The sequence below is a fragment of the Camelina sativa genome, chromosome 15, assembly GCF_000633955.1.
Source record: "Camelina sativa cultivar DH55 chromosome 15, Cs, whole genome shotgun sequence".
NCBI lineage: Eukaryota > Viridiplantae > Streptophyta > Magnoliopsida > Brassicales > Brassicaceae > Camelina > Camelina sativa.
This window is the reverse complement of record NC_025699.1, coordinates 18,922,836-18,944,551: the sequence shown is the minus strand read 5'-3', so window position 1 is coordinate 18,944,551 and position 21,716 is coordinate 18,922,836. Positions and strand designations below refer to the sequence as shown.

General features: G+C 34.8%; 1 protein-coding gene across 1 annotated transcript; it reads right to left on the bottom strand.

Annotated features, from left to right (window-relative positions):
* LOC104748603 (putative F-box/kelch-repeat protein At3g22730) lies at positions 2,561-3,598 on the bottom strand. Its single transcript, XM_010470216.2, has one exon. It carries the CDS (start codon positions 3,596-3,598, stop codon positions 2,561-2,563), a length of 1,038 nt encoding a protein of 345 aa, XP_010468518.2.

Genomic DNA, 21,716 nt, shown 5'->3' with positions numbered 1-21,716 from the left:
ATATATATATATATATATATATATATATATATATATATATATATATATAGTTTTTCAAACATCCGCTGTAGCACATTGGTTTAAACACAGATTGGATGATACAATCCCATTCATCTAGATGAGTTCTGGGTTCAAACTCCGGCAGCGGAACATTCCTTTTTAACCTTACAGCTTTTTATCTTATACATATTATTCGTTGAACCAGTGGTAATTGTAAACCCTAATTTCACGTATTATTGAAAAAAAGAAACACTGGTGCAAAGCTGCAGCAATGTCTACGGCTCTCAAAGATATATAGGTTTTTCCCAGTAAGCATCAACCTCGACGTTTCTGCAACACCCAAAGAGTTTTAGAGTGTACTTAGCCCAAAGGCTGCTCATTCTAACTTAGAAGAAGTCGATATATCCAAAGTTTTTCATTTGACAAAGGATATGATGAATTTTTTAGTCAGCTTTGATATTTTTGATAAGACAGTTTTGATAAGACAATTTTGATAAGGAGATATTTAAACGTTTCTCTCCGCCAATGGAGGAGGGTTATTATAGGGATATGATGACTCCATCAATATGGTAGATGGGAACATTTAGTACATCAAAGATGGTGATATGGATGACCAGTAATATTGATGTTGTTGGTGAAGCTGGTTTGATGAGGAGCAAATATCCTTTACAGTCCTATAAAAAAAAAAAGACCTTTACAGTGGATATACCAAATCCAAATAGATATTTCCTATTATTGTAATGTTATATATAATCGACGAGAAGAAAACTTCTCCACACTAAAAAGGTTTCGGAGCTCTCAAAAAGCAGGTTCAACGACAAGGGAAGATCTATGGCGCAAAGTCATGGGGCAAACAACAAAAAGCAGTTTCGTGATTACGCTGACGCCATCTTAGAGCTGATTACAGATAACGAGAGTCCTTATGAGAAGACGCTTGATTTGGTTTTGCCTGAGGAGCGTAGGGTGGTGATACTCGTGATATTTGGTCCGGTCGTCACAAGGATAATCTAATAGAGATTAGTAAGTATACATATTTCAGAGTCAGTTTCCAAAAGTCAAATTCTTACGCTGAGAATGAAAACGGAGGTGGTTTGGCTATTGTTTTAAAATTGCTGAAAGTTGTTCACAGTTGATTTTTCATGGTCGAGGAGGAGGAGCTTATTAGGGATACAATATCCCACATTGAAAGTTGAGTAGGATCTTAAGTAGTATATATAAGATATGAGCCTCTCCACTCATTGCCAATTGGTTTTGAGTTGGAAGCCCACTATCTAACATGATATCAGAGCCCGGTCCGCACATACTCAACCCAATCCATAATCGGCCCGACCCAATAGTTGGTCCGCCGATTCATGCCCGAACATACCGAGATTGATGCTTAAAGAAACCATCATCTCGAGGGGGCGTATTAGGGATACAATATCCCACATTAGAAGTTGAGTAGGATCTTAAGTTGTATATATAAGATATGGGTTTCTCCACTCATTGCCAATTGGTTTTGAGTTAGAAGCCCACTATCTAACAGAGCTGGCGTCAGTGGATGTCAAATCGCTTCTACAATAAATATATACACTTTGAACTCAACGAAAAATCTGTAGAATGGTGATTTCTTTCTTTGTCTTTTAGATTCTCTAGAAACTTCAGAATTTTTTTTTTTTTTTTTTTTTTTTTTTGNTTTTTTTTTTGTGATTTTTTGTGTGTTTGAGATCACTGACCATATATAATACTTCTTGCTTTTGTCAGACTCTCAAGAAAAATTTTCTCTTAGCATTTATATATATATATATATATATATATATATATATATATATATTTTCTCTACTATGGCGTTTCTAATATTGAGTTAAACAACATGTTCGTGTCTTCTAGAGTTCTAGTGACGAGAATATATGATAATGCTTCTGTTTTATAGTGACAACCATAATTAATTAGACTCTTAACTTAACAGCACATATGTACATTCCTCACAAAACTTCATACACTAATTATAACTTCATAAACTTCATGCATGCCGGTTAAAGAGCCATCTAACGCCTTATCTAGCGCGATTTAGGTTTCCAATTTGGGGATATTAGGTTTAATATCGAGGAGAAGAAGACACACTAACAGACTGTAAACGTTGTAGTTCAGAATAATAAACACTGAATGAATAAGTAATAGTGCGAAAGAAGACACTTTAACATGCTGTTTAGAGTCTTCTTCACATTTTTCTGATGCATGGTTAATCATAGGATATGCATATGCTTGGAAAATGTATGGGTTTATATTCTATAAACATGTTAGTTCCAATGAACACTTCTAGTAAAAACTTGAATGTAATGCAAAAAATAAAGGAATCATAAACTAACAGGTAATCCCAAAAGAAAACACAAGACAATCGATCTGTTCATTAATTTAATCAAACATTCTCTAGAAGAACTTAACAAAACCGAAGAATTTAAAGAAGAACTGCAAGAAATCATTTGCTTACTTTTTTCAACTACCTTGCTGGATTTGACAAACTTGGAACACAATTGAATATAAAAGACCACCCCGGATTTTTGGATTCAACATAAGGGACTTATGTGTGATATTGACCGTCCTCTCCAATTATGACTACCATGCTCTCGTAGGTCTCATAGGTACGTTCATTCCCACACATAACCACTTTCTTCTCCTCGTCGATTATATAACTTACATTATTCGGACAATATCTATCGGGATTTGGTATATCCACTGTAAAGGATTTGCTATATATCAAATCTGCAGCATCGCCAACAACATCAATATTACTGGTTATCCATATCACCATCTTTGATGTACTAATGTTCCCATCTACCACTAAGAGTTGTTCTTCTCTAACAACTGATGGAGTCATCATATACCTATAATAACCCTCAAATGGTGGCAGAGAGAAACGTTTAAATATCTCCTTTGTAAAATCAAAATAGATTAAGAAATCACCATTTTCTTCCTCTGAAGCAATCCAGTAAGTATTTCCTTTCAAACATATTCCAGTATTTAATTGTGTGTACCAGTTGAGAAATACAGAATCAAGAACCCTCCATGACTCAGAGCTAAAGTCATAGATTTGAAACGTAGCAAAGTAGTATGGTTTGTACTTGTCAAGATACCAACACCTCAAGATTTTGTAGCTACGACAAGATTTGTTATCTTGGTATCCAAGAAAATACCTTGGGTCACGTTTGTGTTCAGTTTTGAATGGGACTTGGATCCACCTTGTTTCCCCCAAATACGGATTCCAAACCACGAGTCTTTTATCTTTGGTGGTGCATAACAACAAACCGTCGCAATGAAAAACTTTGGCTATATCGACTTTTTCTGAGTTAGAATGGGGAGCCTCTGGGCTAAGTGCATTCTTAAACTCTATGGTTGTAGCAGAAACGTCGAGGTTGATACTCACTGGGAAAAACCTGTAATCCTTCAAGATGAGAACCGTAGACTTTGCAGCTTCTCGAAAGTGCTTGTCGGTGAATCTTTGGTTATTTTTCACTAAAGCGTTCCATTGTTTGCAAGTAGATCGTACAAGTTTCAGAGACGTAGCCTGGACCCTAGAGAGTATTGCTTCTACCAATTCCTCCGGAAGAGAAGACATCATTGTCATTGTTTCTCTTGTTATGTCTTCTCTTGTGATCTCTTAACGAAGAAGAAAATGACTCAAGGTCAAGGGTATGTTAAGTTTCGATTAGGGTTAGAAAAAAAAAAAAAAAAAAACCTTGGCCTTATATAAGACTTTTTTCTACCTTGTTTATGCCTTTTCATTTTATTATTTTTGATAGAAAAAAAAAGGAAACGCTGTTACTAACTCCGATAAACGAGAGAGAACCTGTTATTTTTCCTGACTTTCTTTCCGGGTTGACTTAGTCTTTATTTTCCTACTAGATTCTAACCCGCGGTACACCGCGGGCCAATATTGTAAAAAAGATGAAATTTTAAAAAATTGTATTTGTTTGTTAATTTTGTTTCTTTTGTTTAGTGTTTAAGATTATATAATTATATTTTAATTGTTAATTATAAAATTTGATCAGTTGTATACCGCAGACACGCGACAATAATTTAGTTTTATTTATACTAATGTTACATTTGTACCGTATCAAATTTCTTATGGTTATAAAAATAGAAAATTTTACTGCTTTTAGATTTAACCCGTGAAAGAATTATTCTTATATTATTATATTTTTTATTTTTTAGTGTTTTTAAATTTAATCTGTAATTTTCAAGTTATTTAGATTTAACCCGTGAAATAATTATATTCATAAAAGTTATTATGCAGTATACCGCATATTATTTTATATGATAAATACTCCAATTTATTAGTTTTAACCCGTGAAATAATTATGAAACAATATAATGTGAGAAATCTGAGAAATCAACCCCTAAGTACCTCAAATCAAGTAATGTAGATGACTAAATCTACATTTTACAATCATAAAGTAAAAATTTCTATACAAAGTTTATAAAAACAAAATCTCTAAATATAGTTTTGGTGATTTTATGGGATTAAAACTTTAATGGGTAGAGTTGTTTTTGGAAAAATCGGAATGTATAGATATTGTTAAGATTTTATGGCAGTAAATGTAACAAATGTTGGCTGATTTAAGAAAGTTTAGTATTTGAGTTTCTCTGCAATATTATTTATGAAATTTTTTTAGAGGTTAATGTTGTAAATAAAATTTAAATAAACAAAACTTAAAGGATATAACACAAAATGTACTTCAAAAATGTTAATATAGATTTTTACACGTCCCTAGAAAAGTGCTCTGAGTGATAAGATTGCTTTGGTTTATTTGCTTGGTCGGATACGTATACATATTATTAATATTTTAAAGTTTACTATATATAGATAACCCGGCCATATGATAAACGTCCAGAAAACATTTTATTGTTGTATAGACAATTTGTACGTCTATAAAAGTATATATATTCTATTGTTAAATATGCTATAACAATCTTCATAAAATTGGCTTACCGACATTTTATATGTGTATTTAACATCACATATCGGTGAAAATGTTTAAGATTCATAATTATATGTGTATTTAACATCACACCGCAAGACAAAATACTATTTTATTTTTTATAAATATAATCTATATATTATTAAAATATAATTTGTGTCTAAGTTTTTTGTCTAATTATTTTCAAAAATCTATATATCTCTCATGATTGTGTGACTTAATAATATGTGTTAATGTGTATAATTGAATGATATTATATTATTTTATTTATATACTAATTTAATAATATAGACAATTTTTGCCTAATTTCTGTAAATCTAGTAATTATTTTTTACTTAAAACATAAGTATAATTTGTATGTTAAATTTTTTTTTTGACCCAGAAAAAGAATTAAAAAATATTGAAAAAAGGATTAAAAAATATTATTATATTGGAATTATATCCTTTAAAGTTATATAACCGTGGACAGTAAGGAAGGTGTATATAGAGAGATGATTGTTAAGGTAAGTAAATCATGTCTCTTCACGGCTTCATGCTATATGATGAACTTCCTATAGTAGAGAATCATGTATATACAGCGATGGTAACTAAGGTAAGACAATTAAGAATATCATTTATGTGGTTTACATTGCAATGTAAATTTTTTTACAATCTGGACTTTGATTTTTATACAGCCTTAACATACGGAGGCCCATAGATTATGTACATTGATTATTATTAAGGAGCCCATAAAATGATCAGAGGTCGACATAATTTAATGACATTAAATGCAAAAACTTTCAAAAAATGTATTTTTGAGCAAAAACTGCTGCAAAAATACTAGTATAGATATAAATAAGATCAAAATGAGCTCTAATACGAATGAGTTTCACTTGATAATTATCCAAATTAAAAATTTGTACATGGTTTATTTCGATGCTCCAGGTGATAAGTTTGCTTGGTCTTATACGTATACACATATTATTAATATTTTAAAGTTTACTGTATATAGATTAGGACCCTCTAGAAAACATTTTATTGCTGTATGTCTATAAAAATATATATTTTATTGTAATTTGTATGTCTATAAAAAATATATAACCAATTTTTCATAACCAATTGTTTATTATATTCAGTTTGTTTTGTTTATTGTTTGAGATTCTATTTTGATTTTTAATTATTATAAAAAAAAAAGTGATCTAAATATATAATAAGTCATTTATACGCTATAATTAAGTCATATTGTTCCTAATAATTTAATTATTTTATACAATCTTAATTAAATCAACTTGACATTTTATATGTCAAATATTATTATATTAATAATATTGAAAATAATAAAATGATGATTTAACCCATGTTAGCACAAATTTAATGATATTTTATTAATTCCAACATAATTTCTTTATAACTCATGTACTATATATATTTTTATAGTATTTTAAACTTTTTAATTTTACATATTCGTAATATTTAAAAAATTTACTAAGTTTATATATATATTAATTATAATATTTAAATAAATGTAAATCGAAGTTCTTCTTACATTAAGAATCAAAGCTCACATGTATTGGAAAACATAATGAGAATCAAATTGTTGTTTTTTTTGTTTGCAAATGATTTAGAGATAGAATATCTTCAAAACAGAATAAAATATGTGGTTAAATATATCATAGTTTCTGTTTTTATATTGATTTTGCTGTAATTTTGTTTAGTTGGAATGAAATGTAAAATATTTAGCAAACAAAATCTGAAGTAATGTTGTTTTTGGAAATTTTTTAAAGATTAATTTTGAAAATAAGTATTTAAATAAGTACAAATAAAAGGGTAGAACTCAAAATATACTTCAAAAATATATATTTAGATTCATTTTTCTCACATTTACCAAATAAATCCTAGAGTTGGAACCTATTTACAAGAATGCGATTAACATTTAATATTTAGTTAAATTTGATTTCTTTTTATAGAAACTAATTGTTATACATAAATTTGGTTTAATTGTTATACATAAATTTGGTTTAATTGGTTTAATTTGATTTCTTTTTATAGAAACTAATTGTTATACACTAATTGTTATACTAATTGTTACGCATAAATTTGAAACGACCGACCTTTTTTTAAATAATAAATAATAAATAGATATATAAATAAACTACAACTAGTGGTCCCATACCCACTAGCCACCTAACCACAATCACAATCAACAGCAGAATAACAATACCATCAACAATATCCGATAATATCCAATAATAAAACCAAAGAATCAACAATCCTAAACAACATTCTAGGACTCCACTCTAGCAACCTAACAGAAGCCAGACAACCAAGCGAACCACTAGAACATCCTCCTCTTCATCGCCCTGATTCCACGGTCACACTTTGCCTTTACCTGCACCACAAACACATATTGCAATGCATGAGTATTTAATAAACACTCAGTAAGGCAATCCTCCCATCTACTGGGCTATACACACAAGCAATGGAGACATCTCTAACCATCAACCAACAATCATCAATCATCAATCATCAATCAACAATCAACAATCAACAAGCCAAACAACACATAAACAAGCAGATTAGAGAAATCTCCAGCTTAGATAAGTCATGGTCCTGCACTTACCTTTTGGACATGATTATAACAAATAAGACAAGTTGAGACTCTCGTAACGTCTGCAACAACCCAAAAACGCCCTACAATAAACCACACAGCCAAAAACAACTTTATAGCAAAACTGGATAGAAATATCATAAAATAACAATTTCGAAGACGAAACCCTAAAATAAAAACCAACCGTTAACTATCAAATCCCTCAGGTGAAAGGCTATTCCTAGACGTTACGAAGCTTCGTACAAAATTTTAGAACGATCGGATCCCAGATTAAACCGTAATCGTTCCCGAAACACCCGCTGGTCTTAATCCGCGACTGATACGAAACGCCCCACGAAACTGCCAATAACTCATTGATTTTAAAAGAAAATCCACTGCTGTAAAAAGACGAGTGTACGAAAATCTCTTAGCTACAACAATACCAAAAATCAGTACCTTTCAAAACGATTTGACCAGTCGAATCTTCCTTCTCCCAAACCCTGACAGTTCTGTTTCTCTCTTAACACTAAGGGAAAAGCTTGATCTCCTTCTCTTTCTCTTTTGCACCAAATAACCAACACTTAACTGTCTTTCTCTCCCTCTCTCAGATGAAAATGTCGACCAAAGCACAAAAGCATGAGAGGAGGCGTGAGTTGAGAAAGAGATTAGGGTTTTTTGGTTTAATTAGATTAAACTAGGATTTAATTAAACCAAAATTAATTAAAATCCACTTTTTTGGTTTACTCAACATAACCCAAACTCTATTCCCGGAACACGGATGTTACACATATGCCATAATTATTAAATAAAATTTACTAGCTATAAAATCGCAAAATTGAAACCGAATCATAAATTAATATAGTTATAAAATCAATGATTCCTAAAATATCTCTACTAAATTAATTTCTAATTTCCTAAATCATATTTTGTTTATACTTATACAATCTTTACATTTAACATCATATACCTAAAATATATCTAAAGTAATTTTAAAGATTTCTTGCTTGCTCACCAATTTATTCTGAATTTCTTGCTTGCTCACCAATGTATTGAAACTATGATTTTGAAAGATTTGATGGGATTTAGAAATTTTGGAATTTTGAAAGATTTTAGGGAAGTTGATATGATTTATTGTAAAATTCTTTCAAATCCCACATAAAACCATTAGATTTGGATTTCTCTATTTTTAACTAAACAAATCCCACCTAAATCCTCCAGAATCTCAAAAATCATTAAAATCCAAATCCACAAACTATTTTGAATAACAGTAGATTTTAAAGTAGATTTTTAAATCATCAGTTCAATAACAGTGGATTTTAATAGACTTTTTAAAATACATGATTGAATAACATGGGATTTGTAAGTTTCACACAAATCACTTAAAATGTCAAGTTGAATACACCCCTCTCAATTCTATCATCTTTAAAGCACTATAAATAACCCCTCACTAAACGAAAATGCACCAAACTAACCTACAACCAGTAAAGAAACCTTAGGAAAATCGAAAGAAACGGCTGTATGTTTTCTTTAATTTTTCTCTTGCATTTGATGTTGTTTATTTTTTGTTGTAAGTAAGTCCTCTGCTTTAAATCATGAATCCTACTCATGACTAAATTTCCATCCTAATGTATATTGTTTTGCTTATCATATCAATATAATTAAGTTTTGGTTTCTACTTTACTACTACTAATTAACTCAACAACACTTGCAAGATTTAATTGATTGTTTTTTTGTAAATTTTTCATCAAATGCCATTAGTGTACTAACAAGAAAATAATAGTCATCACTTAAAAGGGTAATTTATACATTAAAAAAAGCAATGAAAATTGGGTATCCTACTATATTAATTAAGAAGTACAAATATGAAACTAACCTTAAAATGTGTAAAAAATTACATTCAATTGCCATTAGAAAAAATTAATTAAGCTTAATTAACTAATTTAAATAAATATAATTAATTAAAAATAAAAAACACTCATAGATCAAATATTTAAAAATCTAAAAAATTCTAAAAAAATATTTTCTCTCTCTAATAAATTATGGACGAAATTACTAATTTTTTAAAAAAATATATAAACCAATCAGAATTTTAAAAACTAAGATTTTATATCCAAGTATACAATACAATTATTTTTAATAACTAAATTCGAAGATTTTGTTAAGTTTTCAAATTATGATTCTCCTATCATCTTTATTTTATTTTATTTACAAATTTTTTGGAATTTTCATATAATACTTATAATTTAAAATGCATATTGTTTTCTGCATATGTTGTGATTTGAATTTTTTAAAACGAAGGTATATTACTCATTGTATGAAAATGTGCGTTTTAATTTCCACATTGGCAGGATGGTAAAACTAAATTTATATAAATGATAAATTAATAATTTTTATTTGCTCACAATTATAATATTAAAATTACTATTTTATATTTCAAAAAATAATGATGCAAATACAACAAACAAACGATATAAAACTGTAATAATACATCAAAAATAAAATACTATAATATTCTAAAATAATTAGATTTCAAATAGACTAATAGATTTACATAAAAATTTAAAATAAATATTATCTCAAACAAAATAACTTTTTTAAAATTTTTTTTAATGTTGACACGTGCTTTAAGCACGGAATATATACTAGTACTTAATTAGATCCGCTTCTCTTCAATCAGATTTTCTTTTTTTGTCCTCTTTTTATTTCTAAGAAAAAATAGTTACAATTACAATACTACACCATCAATATTAGATTGGATTCAAAGTTTGAGTCAAAGAAAAATTAGATTGGGTAATTGGAAGTCATGTGCCCTAAAAAGATTATCTAAAACTGAGTTCTATGAAATCCATTGGTATAATGTCCTTTTCAAAAGAAAAATTAACACTTATATCATTTTTACAGTAATATTATTTTATCAGATTTCCATATAATATTTTCTGTCTTTCACTTGGTTTACCATTTTTATATTTTCACCCCATTTTTTTTTTAAAAAGGACTATTTCTATGTTTAAACTTAATAAAAATTAATATAATATTATGAATCTTTAGATTTATAAAGGTTTAAAATCTCATAAAAAGGTTATATTTCAAAACGGATTATAGTAACATTAGTATAAATTTAAAATATTATTAATCAAATGCTAGAACATGGGTTAATTTTCAATTTATTATTTTCTTAAGACCATCAATATTAGAATATTAGCCATATCTAAAATTAAATTGATTAAATTACGATCATGTAAACAAATGTCTCGGAGTATACCGGTAAACCTCAAACATGGTAATTGTAAATGAACTAATGTATAAATAATAAGGGATATTCATTTAAAATATGCAAAACATTAGTCATATATATAGTTAATCTACTAATCAAATTACATTTTTCTTTTCTAAAAAAAATAGCTTTGCGGTGTATCACAGAGTAAAATGTAGTATTTACTTATTTTTATTTTGTTCGTAGCCAAATTTACATTAATAAATAGAGAAAAAGAAAAGTAAAAGACAAGAAACATATGTAAATGTAGACATTTGGATATCGGAATTCGATTCGGACGTATTGGATTCTTATAATTTAGGTAATTAAGAAGATTTTAGCTAGTATCCATCCGGATTTTATGACTATTTAGTTTGGGTAAGTGTCATGTTCGGTTCTATTTTTGTTTTCGTCAACCGTATTTTAATTAAGGGTTTGAATTGTAACTGCGGTCATCGCGGCCGAATCCATCTGCTGTCTGAACCGCTCCATTTTTAAGATAGACTACAGACCGCATGTGGACCAATTCTAATTGTATGCAAAAGCGGTCAGCAGTTGGTCCGTTGCGGTCTTGTCTCTGCTTTATTTGGACCACACTACTGCAAACTACATTTGCTGAATGGTAAATAAAAAGCGGTCCAGTCCGCAGACGGATTTGTCCACCTAACCGCTGCAACCATTCACACTCTAAAAGATTCTATCATGATGCATGGGTTTTCCAATCTGGAGATTATAAAGTTTATAAATTCAAAATCTGAAAACAATATTTTTTGAGGATTTATCTAGACAATCTGTTTTAGAATTACATGACCGTAAGATATACAAAAGCAAGAATGAGGCAAAGGAAGCACGCATCAAACCAGATTCATCATGCCCGGCTTAAGTGTAGTGCCGGCTGTGCAAAAGTACTGGGTCTACTGATTTTTTAAATTTTTCTTTAAGGATTTAAGGCTCTATATTTTTGATATTTTGTTAACCCCTATCCTAAAGTTTGAAACTTGGCGAATAGAACCCTAAGTTTTCTTAAAAAGAGAAGATCTACAAGAAAACTAGTTCGGGTGAAGCTTATACACTTGCTATGTCTAAAACCTAGCAAATACCAATATATCTAGGACAAAATGCATGAAGTGCGGAATGGATGGTTTAATTGGTTATGTATCGAAAGTTGAAACCTTTTTGAAGAGGAAGAGCTTTATTCATCGGTGGCTTAGTGTGAAAAGAACGCAGCTTCTCTTTATACATAGAGGATATATATGAACAGTGCCGGTCCAGTATTATTGGGTGCCCTATGCACAATCCGACTTAGAGGTTTTTAAGTAATAAAAAATATTTATTTTTTACCTTTGAAAAAAAAAGTTATAGACCTTTCTTGGTTGATTTACACTAAATTTTAAAAAAGTTTGACTCAAATTCATACTAAAATCTATTTTTTAGGACAAAATTTATATTTTTCTTACCAAATTAGACCTTTTTCTACATCTTTACATCAAATATTCTTAAACAAAACTTCAAACAAAAAAAAATTTTGGGACCCAAATCCACCGCTTGGGTGGCTTCCACCCTCGGCCAGTCGGTCGGCTCTAATATGAATTGAAATAATTTGTCAAAATTAAATCACATGAATTGTTATATAGTGTGAGAAGAAAGCAGCTTCTCTTAATTTATACAAGTATATAGAGGATATATATGAAATGAAATAATTTGTCAAAACTAAATCACATGATCCCTCCATACCATAAAAGTATTTTATTAGCTTGTTAAAAATTATTAGAACTTAGTTTTTAATTTACGAAACAATAAACATTCCACAATCCCGTTTGCTCTTTAAACTATAGACCTCACCAGGAGGGTAACAAACCTAGATCCAAAAAGATGACAAATTTATATATAATATGTTTAAATATGCTACATAGAACGTGAGTTGTCTCGTCCTCTCGCCTCTGGTGGCCATTCACCTCCGCTCACCTCTCGGTGCTGTGGGTTCCTCAGATACTTCTCCGGGGTATGCCCTTTTGCTCTCGCTCTTCAGTCAGTTTTTGGGGCTGAGATCTCCTCGACGAGCTTCTGGAGACCTTTCCTCTCCCAATCCATCGGATTCCGCCTCCCGTCAAAGCTCTCAACCGCCTCTCTCTTTCTGGGTCACTTCTGTGAATTTCCAGATCTGCATCCTCCCAGTTTTTCCAGTGTTTCAGCCTCCGCCCCTGCTCCTAGCCTGAAGAACCAGATGCCTTCTGGCGCGGCCTCTGCTACTCTTGACTCCTTAGTGGATCTATTAGGTCTCTGGTCCAACCAAAGTGTCAATCTGTTCTGCCCCTTTCCTCCCGCCATCACCTGCTTCTCCACCTTCCAGAGCGTTGGATACTTCTCCTGCTCCTCTCTGCCTGCATTAGATACTTCTCCGGCGGGTCCAGTTAGCCTTCAATCTAGTACCACTGCTGTTGGTTCATATTCCGTCCAGGTTGGACGATGGTTGATCACCGGCTCTATTACCGGTGTTCCTCGAGGTTTCCCTCAACCTTTAGCCACTTGTATCGGCTCAAAATTTGTATTAAAGTCACAATGTTTGGTGACTCCCCCGCTACCAGTTGAGGTTTCTGTGTCTAAAGCATTTTCTCTCATGGGTTTGCTCATGTTAGGTTGTCTTGACATTGCTCCTGGTTCTCTATCAAGAGTTGTTATGCTTGTGTCTCTATCTTTGATATTTGCTGGCTATTGTATTTTATTTTCCAAGACTGCGATTCGGATGTGTCTGATAGCTTATCCTCATGTAACTCTTTGGTTTGAATGAAGAATTTTGTGCACAAAAAAAAAAATGCTACATAGAACTATGTCCCGAGATATTTTAACTCGCACTATATAATCTTAATTTTTAATATTTATTGTTTTATATTATAAATATTAGATTGAGTTGATATGTTATTTATTAAGGTTGTAACCGTTTACATTTTATAAGATTGGTGCTTCTTATAAAGTTTAAATATTTATAATACTTAGAATTCTAAATATGGTTGAGTATTTCTCATATTTGAAGTTTTGTAAAAGTTGAAATATATTATTAATATTTTAAAGGTTTTGTAACTTTTTTAAAAAGTTGAAATATTTATAATATTTAAACTTCTTACAAAGTTAAAATATTTATAATATTTGAAACTTCATAAATGTTTAAATAATATTAATATTTTTAAAATTTTATAAAGTTTAACTTTCTAAAAAATATAAATATTTATATTTTTTTTTTCAACCAAACATTTAATAAATTAAAAGAGAACTCCAAGATTGATTGCCCAAACAAGAGGATAAGAGTTTACAAAAGTAGATTCAGAAACTAAAGGTCTTGAAGACCGAGCAAGGCAATCTGCCATTACGTTGGCGTCTTGCGGGATCCTGGTTAGGGTGAAAGAAGGGAAGGATGTTCGGAGCAGCGAAAAATCCTCCAGCAGGTTCGAGAAAGCCGGCCAATCATCCGGCACCTGCAACATCGCTACTAGCTCTGCACACAGTCCGTCTCAAAGACTTGACAAACAACTCCAGCCGCCAGTAGAGATTCCATAGCCCAGATCAGAGCTTGTAATTCTGCATGTAAAGGTGTAGTACCTCGTCTATGACTCCGTGCTCCCAGAAGAATCGTCGAATCGTCACCATCGCAACACCATCAGCCCAAACCCTGAAAAGTGTATGTACCTTTCCATGAACCATCAACCTGACAACGGGGAAAAGAGCCCCTTTCCTCCGTCAAAGGTGGAGGATGCATATATCTCATTGAGTAAGATTTGGCCTCCTCCCACATTAGTTTATCATTAGCCACTTGATTTAAAATTTCAATTGGCTCTATCTCAATTCCCTGGAAAACCTTTTTATTCCTATCTTTCCAAAGTGACCATAAAATCCAGGGGAGTCGATAAGCTATATCAGAAACTCTGGATAGGGAAGTCGCCCGCCAGAAAATAAAATCCAAATTGGCATATGATAGACTAGTTTTCACCAAGGGTATCAATTCCCTATGCAGTTATAGTACAAAGGGTTATCAATCCAAATGGTTGTTATGCTAGCAGATATGATGCAATCATAATCAAACAAGTCAAGCCAGACAATAGAGGGTTTGGTTCTAATAGTCCTAATATGAACAAAGTAAAAAAATATAAACAAGTAAACCACATGACCTAAGCACTCGATGCAAGCAATCGAGTACAGGATCGAGTGGGGTGATCGAGTATGCAAGTGAACTATGAACAGCTCGAGGTATTACAGGTTATCGTGTACCTGATCGGGTAAGTGGTCGAGTAAGTGAGGAAAATGCAAGAAATGAAATACGAAAGTTCTTAAGGATGGGGGTAATCGAATCCTAAGTGTTCTAGACCAATACGGATGCCTTACATGCCTCAAGCAATTATTTCCTAGAAAATGAACCTCTAAAACCTTGTCACCACACTGTTGCACTAGCAACAATCAACCTTGAACATACTATCACACTGTCGCACTAGCAATATGAACAAGCAGGCATTAAGAACAATTCATTTTTGTCAGTATACTTAGAATTATCTGATTTTGTCACTCAAAGTAAAGTATACCTCTATCATTGACCTAATCAAGCATTTTATCTACTCCTTTCGGCCTGTAGCATTGTAAACGCCCTAGATCTAATCTCAACCTTTCGGTCTATTGACCGCATTAAGAACATCAACCTAGAAGGAAATTTATCAATCATAACAATCAACTAAAGCATCCTAACCGATCAAGAACACCTAATCATCTATCCCATCCCTAGAAACTTTGCTACACTACTCGGCGTAGAACCGAATGATAAAGCAATAGAAATAAACGAAAATGACATTATTAAAAAGATAGAGTAAAGTAGAAAAGAGTATAGGATAAAGATCTAAGAAAACTACAAAATAAAAGTACAAAAACAAGAAGAAAATGTTGAGTCGCTCAGTTCTCTCACAGAAGCTCTCGCTCTCTGGTTTGAGGGTCTGCGGCGTGCTCGCTTGCGAGCAAGGGAAAGAGGGGGTTTATATATGGAAACCCATTTGACCTAGCTTCCCAGACCTGCCCGATGGTCTACTCGATGGGGTACACGAGGCTTGAGTCGGGTAACTCCTCGGGTGGCTCTTCGGGTTGCTCTTCGCGCTCTTGGATCCTTTTCGATCGTTTTGGGGTTCGGACTTGTTCTTGTAGCTCGATGGCTCCTTCGGGTACATGCTCGAGTTGTCCTTGTTTTCCCCATTTTTGGCTCTTTAGCACCTGTTTTCATCCAATATATGCATATGCAGAAATGCAACACCCTAAATGCTCTAAAACTTGATTCCTACAGTAAATGGTCTAAAAATGCTAAGTTAGAGGTATGAACAATGCAAAATATGGACAAAAAAGGATGCTAAAAACATGTAAATTAGAGTGTTATCAGCATAGATGGAAGCATATGGAAAGCCTTCCGGGTCTAGTAACACTAGAGACATCGCCCATATACCTCGTCACCGAAGACACTCAAAGAGAGCGTGGCTTATAGTCTCCGCCATAGAGTCACACCGCTTGCAAAAAGCATCGCAACGAACACCCCGATTCGCAAGCCGTTCCAACACATGGAGAGTACCTGAGGCAATCTGCCAGAAAAAGTGTTGGATCTTCGGTGGAACATAGAGTTTCCACGCCTGTGCCCGCAGGGCCATACACGTAGGTCCGTACTCAACTTCCACAATTAATTCCCGTGCGAACCGATAACCTGATTTTACCGAATACTTCCCTGACTTAGTAAAGTGCCATAACAATCGATCCGGTTGATGAGTTTTACTGACCGCCATACTCCGAATAAGTAGTATATCCACCGGATCAAAAAATTCTTCCAGAATAGGTAAGTGCCAGTCCTTCGTAACTGGATTAATTAAATGATTTAACCATCAAGCTCGGGAGCAACAACCTCCCCCAACCATTCGCTGGTCTTGGACGAATATCTGGTATCCACGGATCTCGCCAAACCGAAATAGAGCAACCAGAACCTACTGCCCATCGCGCTCCCTGTTCCACCAAACATTTGGTTGAATAAATACTCCTCCATGCGAACGAAGGATTATTTAGCTTTTTTTTGCCATGAGAGGATGTTTGTTCCTGAAATATCGACCTTTCATCATCTGAGCCATTAAGGACGTCGGATAATGAATTAACCACCAAAACTGTTTGGCCAGCAGGGCATCATTGAAGTGTTCTAGAGCCCGAAATCCGAGACCCCCTTCACATTTCTCTTTGCATAATTTATCCCAAGCAACCCAATGCATACCTCGAGCCTTATCATTAGACTTCCACCAGAAAGTGGAAATAGCGCTCGTGATTTTAGACGTCAATTCCTGTGACAACCCGTCCTGCGGACCCCACTAGCCCACCGCTAGCTGCCCCAACGGACCGTCCATGGACCCCACTAGCCCACCGCTAGCCGGCCCAACAGACTCCAAGCTGGCCCTGCAGGGCATCGATCCTAACCCATCACTGTGGATGTGGATTTCCACAGTGATGGGTTAGGATCCATGCCCTGCAGGGCCAGCTTGGAGTCTGTTGGGCCGGCTAGCGGTGGGCTAGTGGGGTCCGCGGGATGGGTTGTCACAATTCCTGTGGCAATTTATAACATGACATAACATGGGTAGGAAGTGCCAGCGCCACCGATTTAATCATAATTTCCTTGCCACCTTTCGATAAATACTTTGCAGACCTACCATTTACTCGGTCATCCAACCGATCCTTAACATAGCTAGAAACCTTAGTTTTCGAGCCCTGCAGGTTTTCAGGAATACCCAGATAAGAACCCATACCACCCTCCTTAGATATACCAATAACTGATTTCAACTGAGATCGTATATCCAAAGGGACCTTCTTACCAAACATGATAGATGATTTCTCCAGATTCACCATTTGTCCTAAGGCTTTACCATAGTTACCTATTATATCCATTACCGTCCTACATTCATTCGCATCTACTTTACAGAAGAATAGACTATCATCAGCAAACAACAAATGCGAAACAGTAGGACTATCACGAGCGATGGTGATACCCGTTAATTTATTTTCCCTTTCAGCCTTTTTAATATTTGCTATCAAAACCTCTGTGCAAAGTATAAATAAATATGGTGACAGAGGATCCCACTGACGTAATCCCCTATGTGGTCTAATAAAACCCCAGGGCTGACCAATCAGAAGAACTTGATATGACACTGAGGAAACACACCACATGATCTACGAAATCCATTTTCTAGCAAATCCTAATTTAACCAAAACCGCCTCCAAGAAATCCCACTCAACCCGATCATATGCCTTACTCATATCCGTTTTAAATGTCAGGAACTCCGAATAACATCGACGGTTTGTATCTAGCCCATGGAACCTCTCCTGAGCAACAAGGATATTATCTGTAATTAAACGACCAGAGACAAACGCCGATTGAGTTTCTGAAACCAATAGAGGCAAGAAGCGCTTTAGCCGAAAACACAATACAAATATTAGTCTCATTTAGAATTGGATCAAACTTGCCAGTTCGAAAAAACTCTTTAACCAAAACCACCAAATCCCCCTTTAAAGAGGACCAAAACCTCAAAAAAAAATAGAGCCGTCATCCCGTCAGGACCTGGAGTTTTCTCCAGATGCATGGCAAACAAAGCCTTTCGGACTTCCGCTTCAGTAATATCCTTAGTTAGAACTCTGTTCATACTGTCAGTAATAATTGGGTTGATTCCTTGAAGCATCTCTGAAATATCCCTACCATCCGATTTCTTAATAAGGTCCTCAAAATAATTTGTAGCAATTTTCTCCATACTCGAGGGTGATTCATTCCAAACGTTATCACTATCAAATAAACCAAAAATCCTATTTCTCACCCGCCTTTGTTTGGTAGATGCATGAAAATAATTAGTATTTTTATCTCCAACCCTTAACCAGAACTTCCTACTTTTTTGTTGTCAATAAATCTCTTCATCACGATACGCCTCTTTCAATTTCCTCTCAATGGCCCAAATTTCCTCCTGAGAAATCGAATCATCCATCTTTGCTTCATGCAGAGCCGCCTTCAAGGAAGAAATGAGCGATGGGCCAGAACTTACATTGTTTTTCTGCCACCAGGAAATCGAGTTCCTACAATTCTTTATCTTGTCCACAAAACCCGGAATCCGAAAATTTCTTGTGCGATTCCACCCTGACTCAACCGCACCAACTAATCCCTCCTTACCCAACCAGCGTTTATCAAACCGGAACTGCCTCTACCATCGCCGAACCGTCGTCAGACAAGTTGCTAAAATTGGGCAATGGTCAGAACCAACCATCTCCAAATAATCTACTTTAGAATTTGGAAAAAACCCATGTCAATCCTGATTACCCAATGCACAATCCAATCGACAACGAACCACCTGATTATTGCAACGATTCCCTCTCCAGGATAATTGGTCCCATAACAAGGAAATCAAGCATCCCACAATGGCGAAAAATTGAAATAAAAGGTTTAAAGGAAGATGCTGGTCGCAAAGCACCACCCTGTTTCTCATGATTTCCAATTAGTTCATTAAAATCTCCAATTAGAAACCAGGGATCAATACGAAAGGACCAAATATCCGTTAATTTATCCCAAACTTTTTCTCCATGTTGGGGAACCGGATCACCATAAACAAAAGACATAAAAACCAATTGTTGCCCAATAAAAGCTTGTGTACCAATAATACGATAATTGTTAAAAAGAATAAAAAGTTTTAATTCATCCATAAAAAACAAAGCCAAACCACCACTGGCCCCGCGGGGTTCAATAGTAAACAACTTTTATAACCAGACTTACTTTGAAATTTTTGTAAATAAGAAAAACACTTCTTTGTTTCTGAGAGAAATAAAATTTCTGGTCGATGATTTTTCCACAAATCACCCAAATAATTTTTTGTCAGATCTGCCTCAATTCCGTGACAGTTTCAGCTTAAGATCTTCACGTTTAAGCCGGTGGTTTCAGGAGCGCCACCATCCCTTTCTTAAGAGGACGACTTCCTCCACCAGCAGGAATGCCATCTTTTGTCTTCTGACCTTGCTTACCCACCACCACTGGTTTATTGCCCTTATCTGCAGGTTTAAGAGACAAAGCTTTAGCTAAAAGACGCTTCCTAGGTGAAGCCAAAGGCAACACCATTGTCTTCGAACTATGTCTTCCTTTTCTAGCCTGAGGACTAACCAGTTTATCCTTAAAACTAACCGACTTCCCCAAAGAAGCAGACTTCATAGCATTATTCATAACACAAATTCCCAAATTTAATGAATCGGAAACATGAGTACCTTGAGTATTATTAGTATCCTCTGCCCCCACAACCAGCCTCAGTACCAGCCTCGGTAATTAAATCCGACTCTTGTCGTGAGTCCTCCTCCTTATCAGCCTCACCAAACTCCCCATCCTCTAACAAGTCATCAGTACTCTCATTAAAACCCGGATCCTCAAGGTCCTCATCCCCTCCACCTGAACAATTCTCCAACGAAACCTCCATTGAATTATCCCCGACCCCATAAGCGAAGCATCACCGTGTACCAAGCGTTGGGCATGTTTCTCACCAGAAGCCTGCTTAACCTTGTACATCGGTTTAGGCCACACCGGCCTAATACCTTTCCTATTTTGCGGTAATCCCATAAGAGGATCCAACGTGACCCCTCCAAGCAACTACGAATCAGAAAGATCATACCCCGTATTATTCCCTGATCTGCTACCATGATACCTCATCTTCTGACCCCAAACTTTCCCTTGATTCCTCATATGAAGAGAAGAGCCCGAAGAAGAGAACTCACCACTCTGAAACTGAGGTTGCCTCCTCTCATTAGATTGCTCAGATTGAAAGTCTAAGGCCCGTTTGACATGTTTCTTTGGCTTCTCCCACCCACCATCATGTTTAGCATGACCCTGATTAACCATATTCTGCGACCTCTGTACCCCTCTCTTATCTGCATGGACCACACTCCCTCGACCATCAGGACCATTCTTCAAATCAGGGCAGACTAAAACATCATGGTTAATCTAAAGCAATGTTTACAATACCCAGTCAACTTCTCATACTCAATGGTGACCACCACCTCGCCACCTGTATCAAAAGGGACCACCAAGTTGAAAAGCAGAGGATTGAAGCCATTCACCATAACGCAAATGCTTCCTGTTTCCTCATCGAGATCCTTGATCTTCCCAACCATCCTCCATATAGCCTCCAGCGTTGCCAACTCCCAAACTGATGGCTGATGGATATGAGTCAGCCACTATGGGTTCCCATCGAACCAACGAGATCATCCATCCATCGAAGTGGTAAGGGCCATTGAGTAAGACTCCCTGGAGATCCGCCTCTTCTTCAAAATTAAACTGGAAAGTTCCCTGACTCAAGTCCGCCCCCATAACTCTGTCTTCCAACTTCCAAATCTTAGGCAGATTGGCAATAAGTGACTCCATCCTCTGAACCGCAGGATTCATCAACCTTCCAATTAGGGTAAGGGAGAATTGTTCTATCCGCTAAGCCAAGATAGAACCAGAGATCTTGACAACCTCCGTACGAACCAATGCAGCCTTGCCTCTGTTAAGCGCCAACTGAGCCATGATAATCCAAAGACGCGAGTACAAAAGCAAACGCTGAGAGACCAAAAGCAGCACTCCGGCAGAATGGTACCAACAAATATACCACGAACTGAAAGGATGTAGAGTAATATCGTGAAAAAGGAATCCTCGAACCCAGCTAAATAAACTCCCACAGCTCAAGACCACCAACCCGAGAAAAATCTGAGACCATATCCGATTACATACCAAAACTCCCCGGGGCTCTAAATATCTGAATATTCTCTTGCCATCAAACCACCAACAACAAGGAAAGAAAATCCCATGACTTATCAATAAGAGAATCATATCCATGATAGCAAAAGATCACATGGAACCACAAGATCAATCCGAGATTCGTGACAACCCAAA

What these genes read in the sequence shown, in the direction of transcription:
- LOC104748603 (XM_010470216.2), bottom strand. Translation starts at nt 3,598, where the DNA reads ATGATGTCTTCTCTTCCGGAGGAATTGGTAGAAGCAATACTCTCTAGG.